Here is a 16,816-nt window from a genome sequence, read left to right on the forward strand (position 1 = left end):
AGGTGGACACTGCATACAATGCTGGATAGGTTAGTCACTACTGCTACTGTTGCTATAGTAGTAGCGCTGTATTTTCAGGAGGTTTAATTCTCATAAGTCAAAATGTAATTTAAATTAACTTCCTGAATTGACAGATTTTCAGTTTCTACACACCTTATCTGTGTTTAATCTGTACCTCTGTGTGTTCTGTGTTAAAATGTATGGCTCATTGCAGTGCACTGTTTGGCTGTGTTAGCTCTGCACTGCTCTGTGATTGTTTGTTAGAGACGAGCATACTCCAAGCACTACAGATGCTTACACACACACACACACATACACACACACACACACACACACACACACACACACACACACACACACACACACACACACACACACACACACACACACACACACACACACACACTGACCCACTTCTACTACTTCCAGCCTAAGCTAAGAGGCCTCTGGGTGTAGCCAGTCAGCCACTACCCCTCTGGTTGAAGGATGTGGTATAGCTGTAAAAAACTCTGTACTAAAGCACGCACACGCAGGCAGGCAGGCGCACGCATGCACGCACACACACACACACACACACACACACACACACACACACACACACACACACACACACACACACACACACACACACACACACACCATGTGGTGTGAATTGAAGGCGGGGCATCTCTGCATGTGGGGCTATGGATGTGGCCTTGTCCCCTCTATCTAACTGTGTGTGTGCATTTATGGGGCAGTGTGTGTGGTGGCCTAGCTGTGGGGGCGGTGTGTCGTCCAGCTGCCTGCTAGCTCGCTATGTCTTGGACACAAAGTCGATGTTTGTACGAGAACACGGCTCTGCTCACCTCCCCCCTGGCATTTTCACAGTTGCCATGGTGAACAGCTTTTTTGGTTCTCAATGGAGGAGAAATTAACACTGTTTTTAATTGGCTCTGGGGCCTCAATTTTGAACCTCCTCCCCCTCCATTACCCAGCTAGCTAACCTCCATAAGCCAACCGAAGGGAGTGTCGTTTCCTCATTATTAGACAATGGCCCGTCCATATGAACACACACATATATCTGCAGGACCCTGCTCTACAGGAGGTTACCTTTGCATTCCATTGACATCCCCCTGCAGGTGACCTGTACTATGTGCACGAGGCATGACCCATCCCGACTCACCCAGTCACTCACTGAATGAACAAGTGGAATGTCCTCGCACACTCTCGGTCTTCTGTAGGTTCTGACTGAGTGTGCGAGAGGGAGACGGCGCGAGGGAGAGTAGCGGGGAGAGGTGGCGATGGAGCGGGAGTGCTAAGGATGGATTTAGAGAGCATGGCTTTGTGAAATCCCCATGATGCCTCCTCGTTCTCCCATCTCTCTCAGGAGAGGATGCTGCTGTGGGACAAAGGACTGCCTCTCCAACCCCCTCCCCCTCGCTACACACCCATCCTCCCATCCCCCTCCTCTCACTGTGCCCCTCTCTGCTCTGCCAACGCCGCTGGATAATTAGCCCTGCTACGGCGCCTCACTGGGACTGGGGCCTGAGTCTGTCTGTTTGTCTGTACAGGGTAATTGCAACGCAACAAGCAACGCTCCCTCCCTAAAGCATGCTGTAATGACAACAGTGGTGAAAATACCAGTATCACTTCTGCAGCTTTGCTGCAAGTAGCGATACAGCTAAAGACACTGATGACGATGATGACGACAACCATTGACTACTACCTCTCATCATCATCACCCTTTTAAAATATTCTATTGGTAGTCCCTATAACAGGTGGGCTACTGGGGTATTCATTCCATGATGTTATTGGTAGTCCCTATAACAGGTGGGTTACTGGGGTATTCAACCCATGATATTATTGGTAGTCCCTATAACAGGTGGGTTACTGGGGTATTCATTCCATGATGTTATTGGTAGTCCCTATAACAGGTGGGCTACTGGGGTATTCATTCCATGATGTAATTGGTAGTCCCTATAACAGGTAGGCTACTGGGGTATTCATTCCATGATGTTATTGGTAGTCCCTATAACAGGTGGGCTACTGGGGTATTCATTCCATGATGTTATTGGTAGTCCCTATAACAGGTGGGCTACTGGGGTATTCATTCCATGATGTTATTGGTAGTCCCTATAACAGGTGGGCTACTGGGGTATTCATCCCATGATGTTATTGGTAGTCCCTATAACAGGTGGGCTACTGGGGTATTCATTCCATGATGTTATTGGTAGTCCCTATAACAGGTGGGCTACTGGGGTATTCATCCCATGATGTTATTGGTAGTCCCTATAACAGGTGGGCTACTGGGGTATTCATTTTTATTTTTTTATTTTTTATTTCACCTTTATTTAACCAGGTAGGCTAGTTGAGAACAAGTTCTCATTTGCAACTGCGACCTGGCCAAGATAAAGCATAGCAGTGTGAGCATACAACAAAGAGTTACACATGGAGTATTCCATGATGTGTGTAGTTGTGTTATATTTCTCCTGCTGCTGGGTGGTACAGTAATGGGCAGAAAATAGCACATAGAAAAGCGGGCGATACAACATAGCAGGCAGCGTGTGAGCAGGCAGCGTGTGAGCAGGCAGCGTGTGAGCAGGCAGCGTGTGAGCAGGCAGCGTGTGAGCAGGCAGCGTGTGAGCAGGCTGAGGTAGTGAGGAGATGAGGGACGAGGGGAGGATGAGGGGTGGCATAGAGAAGTGATCTGGAGTGTCTGGAGAGGGATATTGGGATTGTCGAGTGTTTTAATCCTCGACTGGAGAGAGAGCAGAGGAGGAGCCCGCCAGCACCGTAACCCAACTAACGCTAACATAATGAAGCATGGTCAAAGGACTGGAGAGAAGAAGAGGAGAGAGGATGGGGTGGGGGGGGGGGTGTAGAGAGAGCAGGATAGGGTAAAGAAAGAAACAGAGAGAGGTGGGGGAGGAGGGAGATGGAACAGGGGCATCTAAAGAATGAGAGCAAAGGAGAGAGGGAGAAAAACGGGATAGGGAAGGAAGGAGAAGCGCGGCTGTAGCCATTCTGCTATGCCAGACTGTGCCACCCAGCCCTCTGGAAGCTGTGACGACAGACAGACAGGCAGACACAGAGCCTTGCCCTGGTTGGCACACGCTGGGCACCCTGTGGACACCCTGATCTGTAATCAGTTTGTTTACTAACGCAGCCATTTAGGGAAGATTGGCCCATAAAATGGGACTGGCTGTCAGATTCACTGTGAGATAACAGAGCTGTGAACACAATACACTCAACCCTTTTCTCCAGCCTCTTCCCTGTCTCCCTGTCTCCTATTCTTTCTTTCTTTCTTTCTTTCTTTCTTTCTTTCTTTCATTCTCTCTGTACCATCGCGCATTCTCTCTCTCTCTCTCTCTCTCTCTCTCTGAGCCCCATCTGTATTGTGTTTCTGAGACTTGCTCATCTTAAAGGGGTGTCTCTTGTTTGTCTCTCTCTCTCGCTCTCTCTCTCTGACTGACTGGAGAGAACAGAAGAGAACATAAACAGGTCACCAACGTACGTATGCTTTGTAGAGCCACATTCCACTGCAGCTGTGCCTGCCTGCAGCCCGCAGCCTGCTCCGAGGCGTGTACCCACTACCCACAACAATGATGAGGTTGTCCGATGCATAAAGAGGATGATTAGGGAATTGGCAGCGGTATATACTAGTACTATATCTGGGCTTAATAACTGTTGGCAAAAAAACAAAGGCATGGGGCTGCATGTACACACACACACACACACCTCAGCGGATAGAAAGCCAGGCTGCTTATGTTAGTATGGTTAGGAGATGTTTTATCATTGATGTTATCACACCAGCTGGGTCTTTTGTTATTTTAAGCTTGAGTATGGGATGGCTTTCTGTGTGTTTGTGTGTTTGATTATGGGCCTGTCTACATGTGTGCTCTTGATGAGCATGTTTGTGAGCATATGTGTGTAAGTGTCCTGTGTGTGTGTCCTGGAAGTGAAGCAGGTTGTCTGCATCTGCTTGCTTCTGCAGCTGGACACACTCACTCCCGTCTGCAGGGGCTGTGCACGCTTCTGCTCTCCTCCTTCCTCCATCCCTTCATCCCTCCATTCCGAGCCGTCCACCGGAGAGGAGAGGAGGAGAGGGGGTGGGGTGGGCTCGGCTGGCAGGGCGAGGGCCAGGCAGCCGTTTACTGAATCGACCCCTCGCGTCTCCTAGCAACAGGGCTGTTTGGAACGGGACGGGGGAGTTGAAGAGAGCGAGAAAGGCAGAAAGAGAGATGGGGGGGGGGGGTGGAGAGAGGTAGAAGGAGGGAAAGAGAGGAGGAAGGCTGCACTAATTATGTGCCGCTGGAGAGACCACAGGCCCGGAGGTGCGGTGGAAAAGGGGATGGAGCCGGGGAGAGAGGGATTGAGAGAGTGAGCAGGGGTGAGGGGAGTTTGGGAGTGAAGGGTCGAGGGAGGAATCACAGAAGGAGATGGAGGGAGTTAGGGATAGAGAGATGAGATGGCTAGATAGATGGAACGATAGATAAACGCCCAACTGTGATGGTGGCACAGTAAGCACAGTTCCTCGCATTGTAAGGTCGTCAAAAAACATAGCAGGACATTTATTTCTACCCTTTGGTTGTTTCACTCTGTTCGCTTTCATGCCCCTCTGTTGCTTTCTTGTCAGGGTCCAGTGTCAGCATCATATATCAAAACGTTTTGTGTTTGTGTGTGTTTCCTGCTGCCTCGGACTCTCCTATTGGATGCTATCCAGCTGAACTTTGTTCTCTACGACCATAATTCACTCCCATGCATGAGCAGTATTTACATGTGTATGTGTGTATGCACGGGTGCACGAGGGCTTCCTGAAACGGCAAAATAAAGGAACCGCCAACATAAAGTGTCTTCATAGAGAGTTGGTCCACCACGAGCCAGAACGGCTTCAATGCACCTTGGCATAGATTCTACAACTGTCTGGAACTCTATTGGAGGGATGCGACACCCTTCTTCCACCAGAAATTCCATCATTTGGTGTTTTGTTGATGGCGGGGGGGGGGGGAAACGTTGTCTCAGGGGCCGCTTCAGAATCTCCCCCCAAAAAGTGTTCAGGAACCACACCTGTGTGGAAGGTCCTGCTGTCAATGTACTTTGTATCCCTCATATACTCAAGTGTTTCCATTATATGTTGTCAGTTGCCTGTACATAGGCTACATGTTTATGTCTGTCTGTTTGTTCGGTCATGTGCGGCAGGCAGCCTTAGCCCTCTTTCTCTTTCTTTTTCTCTCTCCCTGTGTTGTGACTTTGATCCCATCGCCGGGCAGGCAGGGAGTGGGGGTTGGAGGCGAGGGGGTGCCCACTGTCCTGTCCTGTCTGCTGTTACCCCCCCCCCCCCCCCCCTTCCTCCCCCCCGTGCCCCACATATATCCGTACACGCAGGTTTCTGCTGTCGCACACGCTATCGTCCCGGGCCGCTGATGTGCCCTACAACCGTATGGGGTATGGGGGCAGAGGATGGGAGTGGGGGGGAGGGTGCGTCATCATATGTCCCAGGCAGCCACAGGGACAGTGGGTAGGCAGGCAGCCCACGTGTCCTTCCCTGGTAGTAGTCATACCTCCTGGAGGTAGAGTGGTATGGTGGGTGTGGGCCAGTGAATTCCTCTCCTTTGACCTCCCTGTAAAGGGCATGACTGCTGGAGCTGACACAGTGGCACACCATGCAGCTCTACAAGCTTTAGAGCAGGGTCGTATTCATTATGACACACTGTAGTAAACGCTTTTTGCAACAGACAAATAAGACCCAGCATTGTCCTATGTTAATGTCAAATGTTATCCGCAAAGGGCCTTGTCGGTCATCTGTAGAGTAATCAACAACAGTCCCCTTGTCTCATCGATGCCTCTACCTGTCAATGAGAAATAGCATCCTCATCATCGTCTTCATCATCATCATCACTAGGGTTACATCGGGCGTGTAGAGAGCTGGCGCTTTAGAAGCATGCAGCCCCTTCTGCCCCGCACGCCATAGAAATATAATGAATAGAACGGGCTTGGAACCTCTAACCCTGGCAATTTGACTGGTCAACTCATGGGTACACAATGACTGCCTGGCATTGTGACACAATCATTTCCATGGTAATGTTTCATTCAAATGATGTTAACTGATGTGGCTTTGTTGAATCAACAAATCGCGTGACTCATTTATGGGTACACTTCCTGCTTTTATTTCCTGCTTTTTGTTCCTGTTTTGCTCTTATGGGTACACTCGCAATGGCCGCCTGTCCATCCATTAAGACATTCGTTTTATTTCTATGCCGCACGCCGCTCCATGCTGCCATGGCAACCCTCGTTACCTGCCGCTAGTGACAGCCGGAGCGAGGGAGAGCGGCAGAGGGATTGAGGTAGAGTGAGAAGGGTAAGGTGAGACCGGGGGGGGGGCAGAGAGAGAGAAAGACAGGCTAGCAGAAGGAATAACTTGTAGACTAAGGGGAAAAAAGGATTTGGAAGGGGAGGAAAAAGGAGCGTGGTGAGGGATTCTGAGAGGATAGAGGGAGTTTAGGGGGAAGGAGGAGTGCAAGTGGGGTTGGGGGGGGGGGGGTGAGTGCGTTAGTGCATTGACTGACTTCCTGTCTATTGCTTCTGTTAAAGGATGCACAGGGATCAACGTTTTAAACAGCAATGAGGAGAGAAGTACCCCCCCAACACACACACCTCCCCCATGTTCACCTGTCGGCTCCAATGAGTCCCACACAAAGCCAGTGGAGTGGCGTGCCCAGCAACACAAAACAGACAGACATCTCTCCTCAGCTCACATACTGGGAATATACTCACATTAGGAGAGAACGACTGTAGAGAGATGAGACCATATTAAAGAAATAGAAGGTTAGAGCATAAAACAAGGGCAGATGGAGACAGAAAAAATGAGTAACGAGTCAGAGAGAATGTGGTGCTTGTGACTTGTGTGTAGGGGTATTTTGGATCATGTGTAAATCCACACACCGTTTGTTGACACAATTCAAGTTTTACTAGGTGCAGCCTGTGTCACATGACCCGCTGCCCCGCACACCTGCCCATGAGGTTGGCACTCCGGTTGTCATGGCAGCAAGTTTTGCCTTATGGTGAGCAGAATGCTGGTTGGAAGTAGAATGGTTTTTTCCCCCACACCCATTTCTAGCCAGGACCTGTTTGTGTTGTGTGCTCTTTTGTGCTGTTGAAGCTTGAGCTTGGATCTCTGAACAGGATTTGTGTAAAGATAAGCCATGGATCCTGATAGATTCATTATCAATTGTGAAGATGGAAATATGAAGAATTCCACAAAATTAGAATTGAATGACTTCATTAAATGTAATGTTTTGTTCATATTTTCTAAGGTGGAGAGTACAAATGACAGATTCGAGTTGTATGGCTCTTTAGTTTTGGTTCTGTTGCCTATGGTCATTTTGAAGATCCTGAACAAAGAAAAAAGATCTCACCTCACCCCTCTTACCATGACGGTTTTGTCAGTTTGTTGACCACACACTTTAGCCTGGATGAGAATACAATGATTCAGCAGCCAGTGAAAGAAACAAACAATCAAACAAAGGCTATGAAAAAATACGCTTCAAAGAGTCATTTCTCTGTAGAAATGTAAAGTGCATTTAAATGCATCACCTGCTGTTTTTTTCACAGGGACTTTGTGTGTGTGTGTGTGTGTGTGTGTGCGCTCCTGGCAGGTATCCCCCTCCCAATCTCCCTCCCCCTACTACACACACAGCTCTCCACTGGCCTTGTGGAAGAATAGGGAGGTTCCTATCAAGACTTCCAGATATTCTAGCTTTTCTCTCCTTCTCTCTCCCAGTGTGGGAGATACAGAGCTGGGTGGGAATCTCCTCCCTGCCTTGTTTTCTTTGTGTGTGTGTGTGTGTGTGTGTGTGCAGGGCCAGATTAAGAAATCATATGCCCTATGGCATTGTTTTTTAAATTTGATCAGACCACCTCAAACCCCTTTCTGGCACAACATCATTTTCTGTAAACAATGGTAAATGTACTTTTTATGAAAATACCTTTTTATAATAAAGCCATAGTAACATTTGCCAGGATACATACAGGATACATACAGGATACATACAAGATACATACAAGATACATACAGGATACATACAGGATACATACAGGATACATACAGGATATACATACAGGATACATACAGGATATACATACAGGATACATACAGGATATACATACAGGATATACATACAGGATATACATACAGGATACATACAGGATATACATACAGGATATACATACAGGATACATACAGGATATACATACAGGATACATACAGGATATACATACAGGATATACATACAGGATATACATACAGGATACATACAGGATATACATACAGGATATACATACAGGATACATACAGGATACATACAGGCTACATACAGGATATACATACAGGAAACATACAGGATATACATACATGATACATACAGGATACATACAGGATACACATACAGGATACATACAGGATATACATACAGGATACACATACAGGATACATACAGGATATACATACAGGATACATACAGGATACACATACAGGATACATACAGGATACACATACAGGATATACATACAGGATATACATACAGGATATACATACAGGATACATACAGGATATACATACAGGATATACATACAGGATACATACAGGATACAGGATTTTCACACATGGGGATTTTATTTTGTTGCAGCGTCAATTATTTTTATTTTTTGTTGCATTTTTAAAAACTATTAGCTGAATCTTGTTGAATACCACATAAATGACCAACATGAGTACCTACTCCGACAAAACTGAGATCAATCTGGTCTTGAATTCAAACAAACCCAGCCCAAATCATTAGCCCAGGTCAATGGAGCGACACACAGATTGTCAAATATTAGGAGCCAATATATATACAGTATATATATATATATATCATAGGCTACTAAATAAAATGCCCAGTGGCAAACTGACTCATCTAATGACGAAGAGGAAGCCATGGGCTACTCATGGTGATGGCCGACGCGCTCTGCATGGCAATCTCAAGATGAGCTACTTTGAAAAACAGTGCTGCTGTTAGCTACAAATGGGAGGTTGTTGAGAAAAAAGGGTGACTATTGGTTCTACAGTTGTATTTGCAGCAGTAGGCATTTGCTTTCCAAACGTTTTTTCCTGCGATTGTATTTTGAAATCTGCAAAAGGCAAACCTACAGCTTGTGTGTATAAGGTAGTTGTTGTGAAATTGTTAGAGGACTTGTTAGATTATTACTGCACGGTCGGAACTAGAACATTAACATCTGCTAACCATGTGTATGTGACCAATAAAATGGGATTTGATTTGATTTTCAGCTGCAACCAACCATAGAAATACAATTTATAGATGGGCAGTTCCCATTCAAGTCAGGACTGGCATCCATTACTGGTGTACCCATGAGCTTAGCAGTCAAAATGCCATGGTTAAGTGATACAAAAGCCTTCTATGGATTATATGTCTATGGCCCAACGCAACAAGCTGTAGCCTATTTAGAACGTATGAGGCCCAAACTGTGGCCTTTCTGACTGTAGTCATACCAGTAACTGCCAAGATAACGGAAACCCTTAAGTAAACAAGGGATATAAAGTATGTTAAGGTGTGGGGTGCATTTTCCTGCCATGGTTTAGGTCCACTTGTAGAACCTATGCCAAGGCACATTGAAGCTGTTCTGGCAGCTGATCGTGGCGCGACACTCTTTTAAGACGCTTTCTGTTGGTGTTTCCTTGATTTTGGAAGATACCTGTATGTGCTTGGGATAACACTTAAATCCACAGTTCTTTTTAATAAACTATTGATCCTCTGTGGCTAAATGATGCTCTCTGGTGTACTTTGAACATTTAGAGCCGGCTCCTGTGGTTGGATAAAACCTTCTTTTTTTAATGTTGCCTCTTGGGCCCAGCTCCTGACTCACACAGTTGACCAGTCACATTTATTTATAATGCAGTTTTTATTTTGATGTTTTATTAATAAGTTACCCAATCAAGGCAGGGCCCCCCCAGTTACCCACGTGGGCCCCCTACCTCTTCTCCTCCCCCATCTGATGATTAGAAGAGTGGCAGCAGGAAGTAGCAGGCTGACTACACTCACTGAGATTGGGATCTTCCTGTGGTTGGCGGTTGCAGTGACATTTACAAATATATATATATATATATATATATATATATATATATATATATATATATATATATATACTACATATATACTACATATATACTACATATATAATATATATATTTCCTTTATTATTATTTTTTAAACCTTTTTTCAGAACGATTTACCTTTTATTTATTTTAGCTGCCTTTTGGGCCACCCTGCGGGCCACCCTGTGGGCCACCCTGTGGGCCACCCTGCGGGCCACCCTGTGGGCCTGTTAAGGTGAGGCTTCAAGTTCTACCCACAAAATACAGCCTAGCACTCTAGTACCCTGCAAACCATGATCCCGTTCGGTGTTTTACGCCCAGAGTTGTAATGGAGTCTGTTGCACATGTTGTTAATGGTTGCCGTTCATACAAAGACTTTCAGAGCCTGGATTGATGTCGATGATAATGTGTTTTCTTGTATGCTGAATAAGCCAGATATTGTTTTTGTGTGTGTGTGTGTGGAGGTGGGTTGCTCATTGGACTGCTACATGGAGCAGGCCTTTTCTGACAAGCTGCTTAAATACCAGGCCCCCCCGTGTCATTTCTGAACAGCATCGGATACCAGTCCAAGCTTGCTGTGGTGATATTGGGAAGTCTCGGTCATGTTCACAGGCTGACAGTACCTGGCCTTCAGATAGCAGGCCTACATAAGACGAAGGTGAAGCAGCAAGCGATGTACTGCTCTGTGTCAGCAGTCATGGGCAGCCTTGCTGTGTGGAGAACAAGGTGCTATCTGTCCACATATCCCTGTCCTGAAATGTTACAATCCTTCTTGTATGAATTATGATTTGTGGATTTAAATCAATTATATTTTTAAAGTGTGTGTGTGTGTGTGTGTGTGTGTGTGTGTGTCCGTGCGTGCTCCTGGCAGGTCTCCCCCTCCCAATCTCCCTCCCCCTAGTACACACACAGCTCTCTAGTGACCTTGTGGTATAATAGAGAGGTTCCCAACAAGACTTCCTGAAAATCCAGCATTTCTCTCCTTCTCTCTCCTAGTGTGGGAGATACAGAGCTGGGTGGGAATCTCCTACCTGCCTTGGTGTGTGTGTGTGTGTGTGTGTGTGTGTGTGTTCGTTTGTTTGTCTGTGTGTAGCCTTGGTGCCTGTAGGCCTCATCCAAAGGATCCAGCCTGCTAACGTACCACTCCTTCTCCTCTCCTCCTCTCCTGCAGTGTGCGGATGGGGGCTCTGGGTCCGACTCCTCTCTGAAGAGGGTGGCAGTGGTGGAGGACTTCTTTGACATCATCTATGCCATGCACGTAGATATCAGCGCCGACCCTGGCAAATCACCCAAACACGCCGGACAGAAGAAGACCTACAAAGCGGTGAGAAGACACTCAGTCTTTCTCTCTAACTCTTGTTTCTCACTCTTCCCCTTATGCTGTATCTTTCTCTTCCATCACACAGTCACCCTTACTTAAACGTACCTCTATATCTTGGCCTACTGCCTCTCTCTTTCCACTTCCCTCTGTAAGGGCTCCAGTAAACAAGGTTCTAAAATTGCCCTCCTGACCATGGTATAAGACGTGTAAGGGGATACTAGGTTCGGTTTGCTTCTAGCAGAACTCGGCTAGGCGAAGGTCTGTGCCTCGCATACTCCTTTAAAAGACCTTCGCTTGAAAAACAAGAAAAAATAGGCAATATTACGGTTTGTCCCTCTTGGGTTGCCATAACAACAAGTACACTTCCAAATGAATCCAAGCTGACTCAATCTGTAATAAATGTTCACTTTTTTGCCGAGGTTTTAGTTCCACAATTTTACATTCGAGAACTAAGATGTTTGGTGCAGTCATTTCTTAAGTGAAAAAATGTGCATGAAATAATGTTGTCTGTCTGTCGAATGACAACAAACACTTCATTGAAGAATCCCTACTGTTGACCAATCGCCGACGAAAGGGGCGTAGACTTCAGCGACCCGAACGTTGACGAGCCTCGTGAAAAAAAAAATGTCAAGCGCACAAACATCCAGGAAAACCTTGTCGAAGACTAAAATGAGCAAAACATCACAAAATGTTGTTATATATGTACAAACTTTTTCAAACTGTTTTGGATGGGAAGCATTGCGGACGCGTTCCCCGGGTTCAGCGTTCAACAACAGAAAAGAATACGAAGCTCCTCTGGTGAAAAAAATCATAACAAACATAACATAACCCATAACCCCTTTGTTATCTAACAGCTGTTCTTCATCTAAGGTCCAAAAACAAAGAAACCGTGTAACAAAGAATTAACGACGTGTTTAAGAACTGTTGGCCTTCATACCCAGGGCTTGTTATACCCAGGGCTTGTCATACTCAGGGCGTGTCATACCCAGGGCGTGTCATACCCAGGGCTTGTCATACCCAGGGCTTGTCATACCCAGGGCTTGTCATACTCAGGGCTTGTAATACCCAGGGCTTGTCATACCCAGGGCTTGTCATGCCCAGGGCTTGTCATGCCCAGGGCGTGTCATACCCAGGGCGTGTCATACCCAGGGCGTGTCATACCCAGGGCGTGTCATACCCAGGGCGTGTCATACCCAGGGCTTGTCATACCCAGGGCTTGTCATACCCAGGGCTTGTCATACCCAGGGCTTGTCATACCCAGGGCGTGTCATACCCAGGGCGTGTCATACCCAGGGCTTGTCATACCCAGGGCTTGTCATACCCAGGGCTTGTCATACCCAGGGCTTGTCATACTCAGGGCTTGTCATACCCAGGGCTTGTCATACCCAGGGCTTGTCATACCCAGGGCGTGTCATACCCAGGGATTGTCATACTCAGGGCTTGTCATACTCAGGGCTTGTCATACCCAGGGCTTGTCATACCCAGGGCTTGTCATACCCAGGGCTTGTCATGCCCATATTGTAATGCCCATATGGCATAGGGAAAGTTTTCTGTTTGTTGCCAGTTTATTTATTGATTGCCAGTTCCACACACAAGCATAACACATCAATTCATAAGTTCTTAGTTCCTTACTTTCATAGTGGATTCATAATCACATTATCATAGGTCATATTTCATAATAATATATTCTAAATATAATAGCACAAATAAAGAAAATCGAATTTGTTCTCGAACAGTCTTTATGATTATTTGGCAATAATATGCTGTTGTCTGTTCCTCTCTGGCCTTTAGTATTAATTCCTGTTTCGTGACCTGTTTCTCTTTCTCTGTCCGTCTGGTCTTCAGATTCACATTCAATAACACGAACACTCTCACTTTCTCAGAATACCATTGAAATCAGGAAGGGCAACTGGCTTCCTTTTAGTAGGCCAGCAGAACAATATATATATATATATATATTTTTTGTATATCTTTGCTATCACGAGGGGCAAGGTATGGATGTGGCTATGCAGACCCATGAGCCACTGCGGTCCCTCATGATGAGTTCCATCTTTTTGTGGCCCCCACCCCCATCAAAGTTGCCCGTCCCTGGTTGAAGTATTTGTATGAAACTTCTAGACAATCATGTAAATATGTTCTAAACACCTGCAGCAGGAGTCACCACTGACCTGGAACATTCATGTTGGGCTTTTTCTCTTCAGTTCATTCACAGAACCTCCAGTGAACTTCAATTCAGATAAATAAACCAAAATATATCAATTAAATTTGAGTCAATAACTTTGACTCAATCTCTGTGACACATACCGCCTCCATAGTTACACCACTTTCTCTTTTTTTCTTCATTTATTTTTTATCTCACTTCTACAAGAAAATGCCTGAGATTACATTTTTTTTTGTGCGTATGAAAGGAAATGTTTCACACTTTAGGGCTGGGGAGGATATGAGATTCCGGTGCCAGGCTGACCTTGTGGTCGCTGGGAGAAGGTATTTCTCTGTCTCCCCTTGACAACGATTCAGCCTTTCTCTCTCTCTGAGCATCGCCACAGTCGCTGAAGGCCAGATGTCTAGTTATATTTAGAGGAAGGGTGATGGCCGCGGTGCAAAGCACACACCTGGGCCACATTCTGTTCATCATTCCTTCCTAGCTTTGTTTCAAATGGGGAGTTTTAACATAGTCTGCTGTTGGAAAATGTTCTTCCTCCCTGTACTAAAGTCAATGGGAGAAAACCTTTTCTTTTGCCCAATGTGTTGCAGTAGGACACTTTGCGTCTCAGTTGGGGATACTGCCCTCTTCTGGTTGAACATGGTAACTCATCTTTCCCTCAGTACTATAAAGCACATGCGCTTTCATTTTTAGGATTTCCTTTAACTTCTAATGGATATGAATCAAATGAATTCATAAAATTACTGAAAATCAGTATCACATTCGTAGTGAGTAAACAGAGCTGTGACTGTGTAATGAACAGAATACTTCCTCTGTTGTTGCATGTTAACTGCCGATTTCCTTTGCACACTGCCATGGCTTCCAGGGTACTTTGCCACACAGTGGGTCATGAAATGTTTATTACACACACACACACACACACACACACACACACACACACACACACACACCACATTGAAGGACACAGGAACCTGTTGTTTCTGTCCTTCGCTGGCAGCGCCGCTCAGCCAACTTTCTGCCTACTTCTCCTCTCTGTCCCCCTCTGTGCGTTGTTACAGTTCTCTAGACCAGAAAGAGCTGCGTTGGTGGGCATCCTCACCACCACAGGCCCTTTCCAGACCCACAGTCCCACCCTGTAGGCTACATGGGTTCTCTTTGTGAGCTTCTGTTGGGACTGAGAAGACAATGGCGATGGAGGCTAGCTAGTCGTCACACACAGAGAGTCAACTCATCTGAGGGGAGCCGCTGTCTCGTTCCCCCCCCCCCCCCACACACACTCATGTCACCACTAGCACCCCTCTGGCCAGGATGGCATGGCCGCTCCTGTTTGTTAGAGCCTGAAGGAGACAGTGGCGAATGTGTGTGTGTGTGTGTGTGTGTGTCTGTTCTCCTGCTGCCAAGTCCAGCCTGGCCTTGCCATGAGAGCCACAGAGGGGGGAGGAATAGAGGGAGAAGTGTTTGAGGGAGGAGGAGAGAGGTTGGAGGAAAGGATGACTGCAGGGACTGCATGAAAAAGAAAGAGAAAATGGGAACTTGACAGCAAGGGAGGGGGAGAGACAGGGAATACATTGAAAGGGAGGAAGAGAGGGTTTAGCAAAGAAAAGCATGACTGTTTATGGGTAGTCTCTCTACCAACACACATCCCTCTCTATCTCTCCATCTCTTTCTTTGTCTCCCATTAAAACCCTCTCGGTCTGCTCGACTGACGCCCTGTCTCTCCTGTCTCGCCTCAGTGGCAGTGATGATATGCAGAGGGCTACGTGGTGCTTTGGGTGCATGTGTCAGATTGCCCTCTTGTCCTGTACGGGCTCGTGCTCACTACTGTTCTCCTAGAGATAATCTGGTGACACCAGGCCGCGTGTCAAATGACAAAGCGACAAACTGTCACCGAAGGCTGTGACTGACATTTGTATCTGTTTTATTCTCCGAGAGTAGACAGCACCCTGCTCTCTTCGTCACGCACGAGCGCGCACGCACGCACACACGCACACACACACGCACATGTACAAACCCTTAAAACCCTACTGCCAATCCCTGCCTTTACTCTTGGTGAAGGGTTTATATATTGTGGGACGCCGGTTTAACAGGAAGTCCAAACGGAGCCAGTAGAAACAGTAGAGAAGGAGATCGAGAGGCTAATAGGCTGGGTGGAAGTTGCTGACGTATCTTGGTCACCAGTAACGGGCTGAGACAATGTGGTCTTTGTGTGAAAGGGGAAGGTATTACATCTGTCCCAAGAACCTCAATCTTACCCTTTCCCAGCTTAGCCAATACACACAGACACACACAGACAGTAATTCCACGTCCCATTATGGTATAGCATTATAGAAACAGGTCAAATTTCCCCTCTTTTCCTCTGACACTTTTTTCTCTCTCTCCTGTTTCACCTCTTCAGTGCTCATTATTAGCATATCAGCATGTTTATCAGCCATGGCTCTAGTAGTGATCTCTCTCTCTCTCTCTCTCTCTGATGGGCAGATTGCGGAGACGTATGCCTTCCTGCCCAGGGAGGCAGTGACCCGTTTCCTGATGAACTGTGGCGAGTGTCAGAAGAGGATGCATATCAGCCCGGGTGGAGCAGAGTTCAAAGGTTAAAAATTAACTTTTCTCTTTCTCTGGAGCAGACTGCCGTCTATCATCTCCGCTAGGCTCCTGGTGTGTCTAAATGACACCTTATTCACTATATAAAGCACTTTACCAACAGGGTCCATAGGGCTATATAGGGAATAGGGTGCCATTTTGGACACAGTGTCTGTTTTGGCCCATTTGGTAAAACTCTAGCTGTTCATTAAATTTTTTGTCATCACCAAATATCATATTATATGTCTCTTCATAACCCAGCTTTCTGTTACTGTGACTGTCTGTAAGCCTTCTGTTACTGTGACTGTCTGTAAAGCCTTCTGTTACTGAGACTGTCTGTAAAGCCTTCTGTTACTGTGACTGTCTGTAAGCCTTCTGTTACTGTGACTGTCTGTAAAGCCTTCTGTTACTGTGACTGTCTGTAAAGCCTTCTGTTACTGAGACTGTCTGTAAAGCCTTCTGTTACTGTGACTGTCTGTAAGCCTTCTGTTACTGTGACTGTCTGTAAGCCTTCTGTGACTGTCTGTAAAGCCTTCTGTTACTGTGACTGTCTGTAAAGCCCTCTGTTACTGAGACTGTCTTAAGCCTTCTGTTACTGTGACTGTCTGTAAAGCCTTCTGTTACT

The 16,816-nt window shown here is 46.3% G+C and overlaps 1 protein-coding gene across 2 annotated transcripts in view; it reads left to right on the forward strand.

Annotated features, from left to right (window-relative positions):
* Positions 1 to 16,816, forward strand: part of LOC109907853 (nucleolar protein 4-like) — a 125,894-nt gene that overhangs the window by 26,262 nt on the left and 82,816 nt on the right. For both annotated transcript variants that reach the window (XM_020506100.2, XM_020506101.2), the window contains exons 2-3: positions 11,298 to 11,450; positions 16,090 to 16,201. In XM_020506100.2, coding sequence (XP_020361689.1) covers positions 11,298 to 11,450; positions 16,090 to 16,201 — 265 coding nt within the window. The remainder of the gene's footprint in view (positions 1 to 11,297; positions 11,451 to 16,089; positions 16,202 to 16,816) is intronic.

The sequence above is a fragment of the Oncorhynchus kisutch genome, linkage group LG17 (assembly GCF_002021735.2).
Source record: "Oncorhynchus kisutch isolate 150728-3 linkage group LG17, Okis_V2, whole genome shotgun sequence".
In the NCBI taxonomy this organism is placed as follows: domain Eukaryota; kingdom Metazoa; phylum Chordata; class Actinopteri; order Salmoniformes; family Salmonidae; genus Oncorhynchus; species Oncorhynchus kisutch.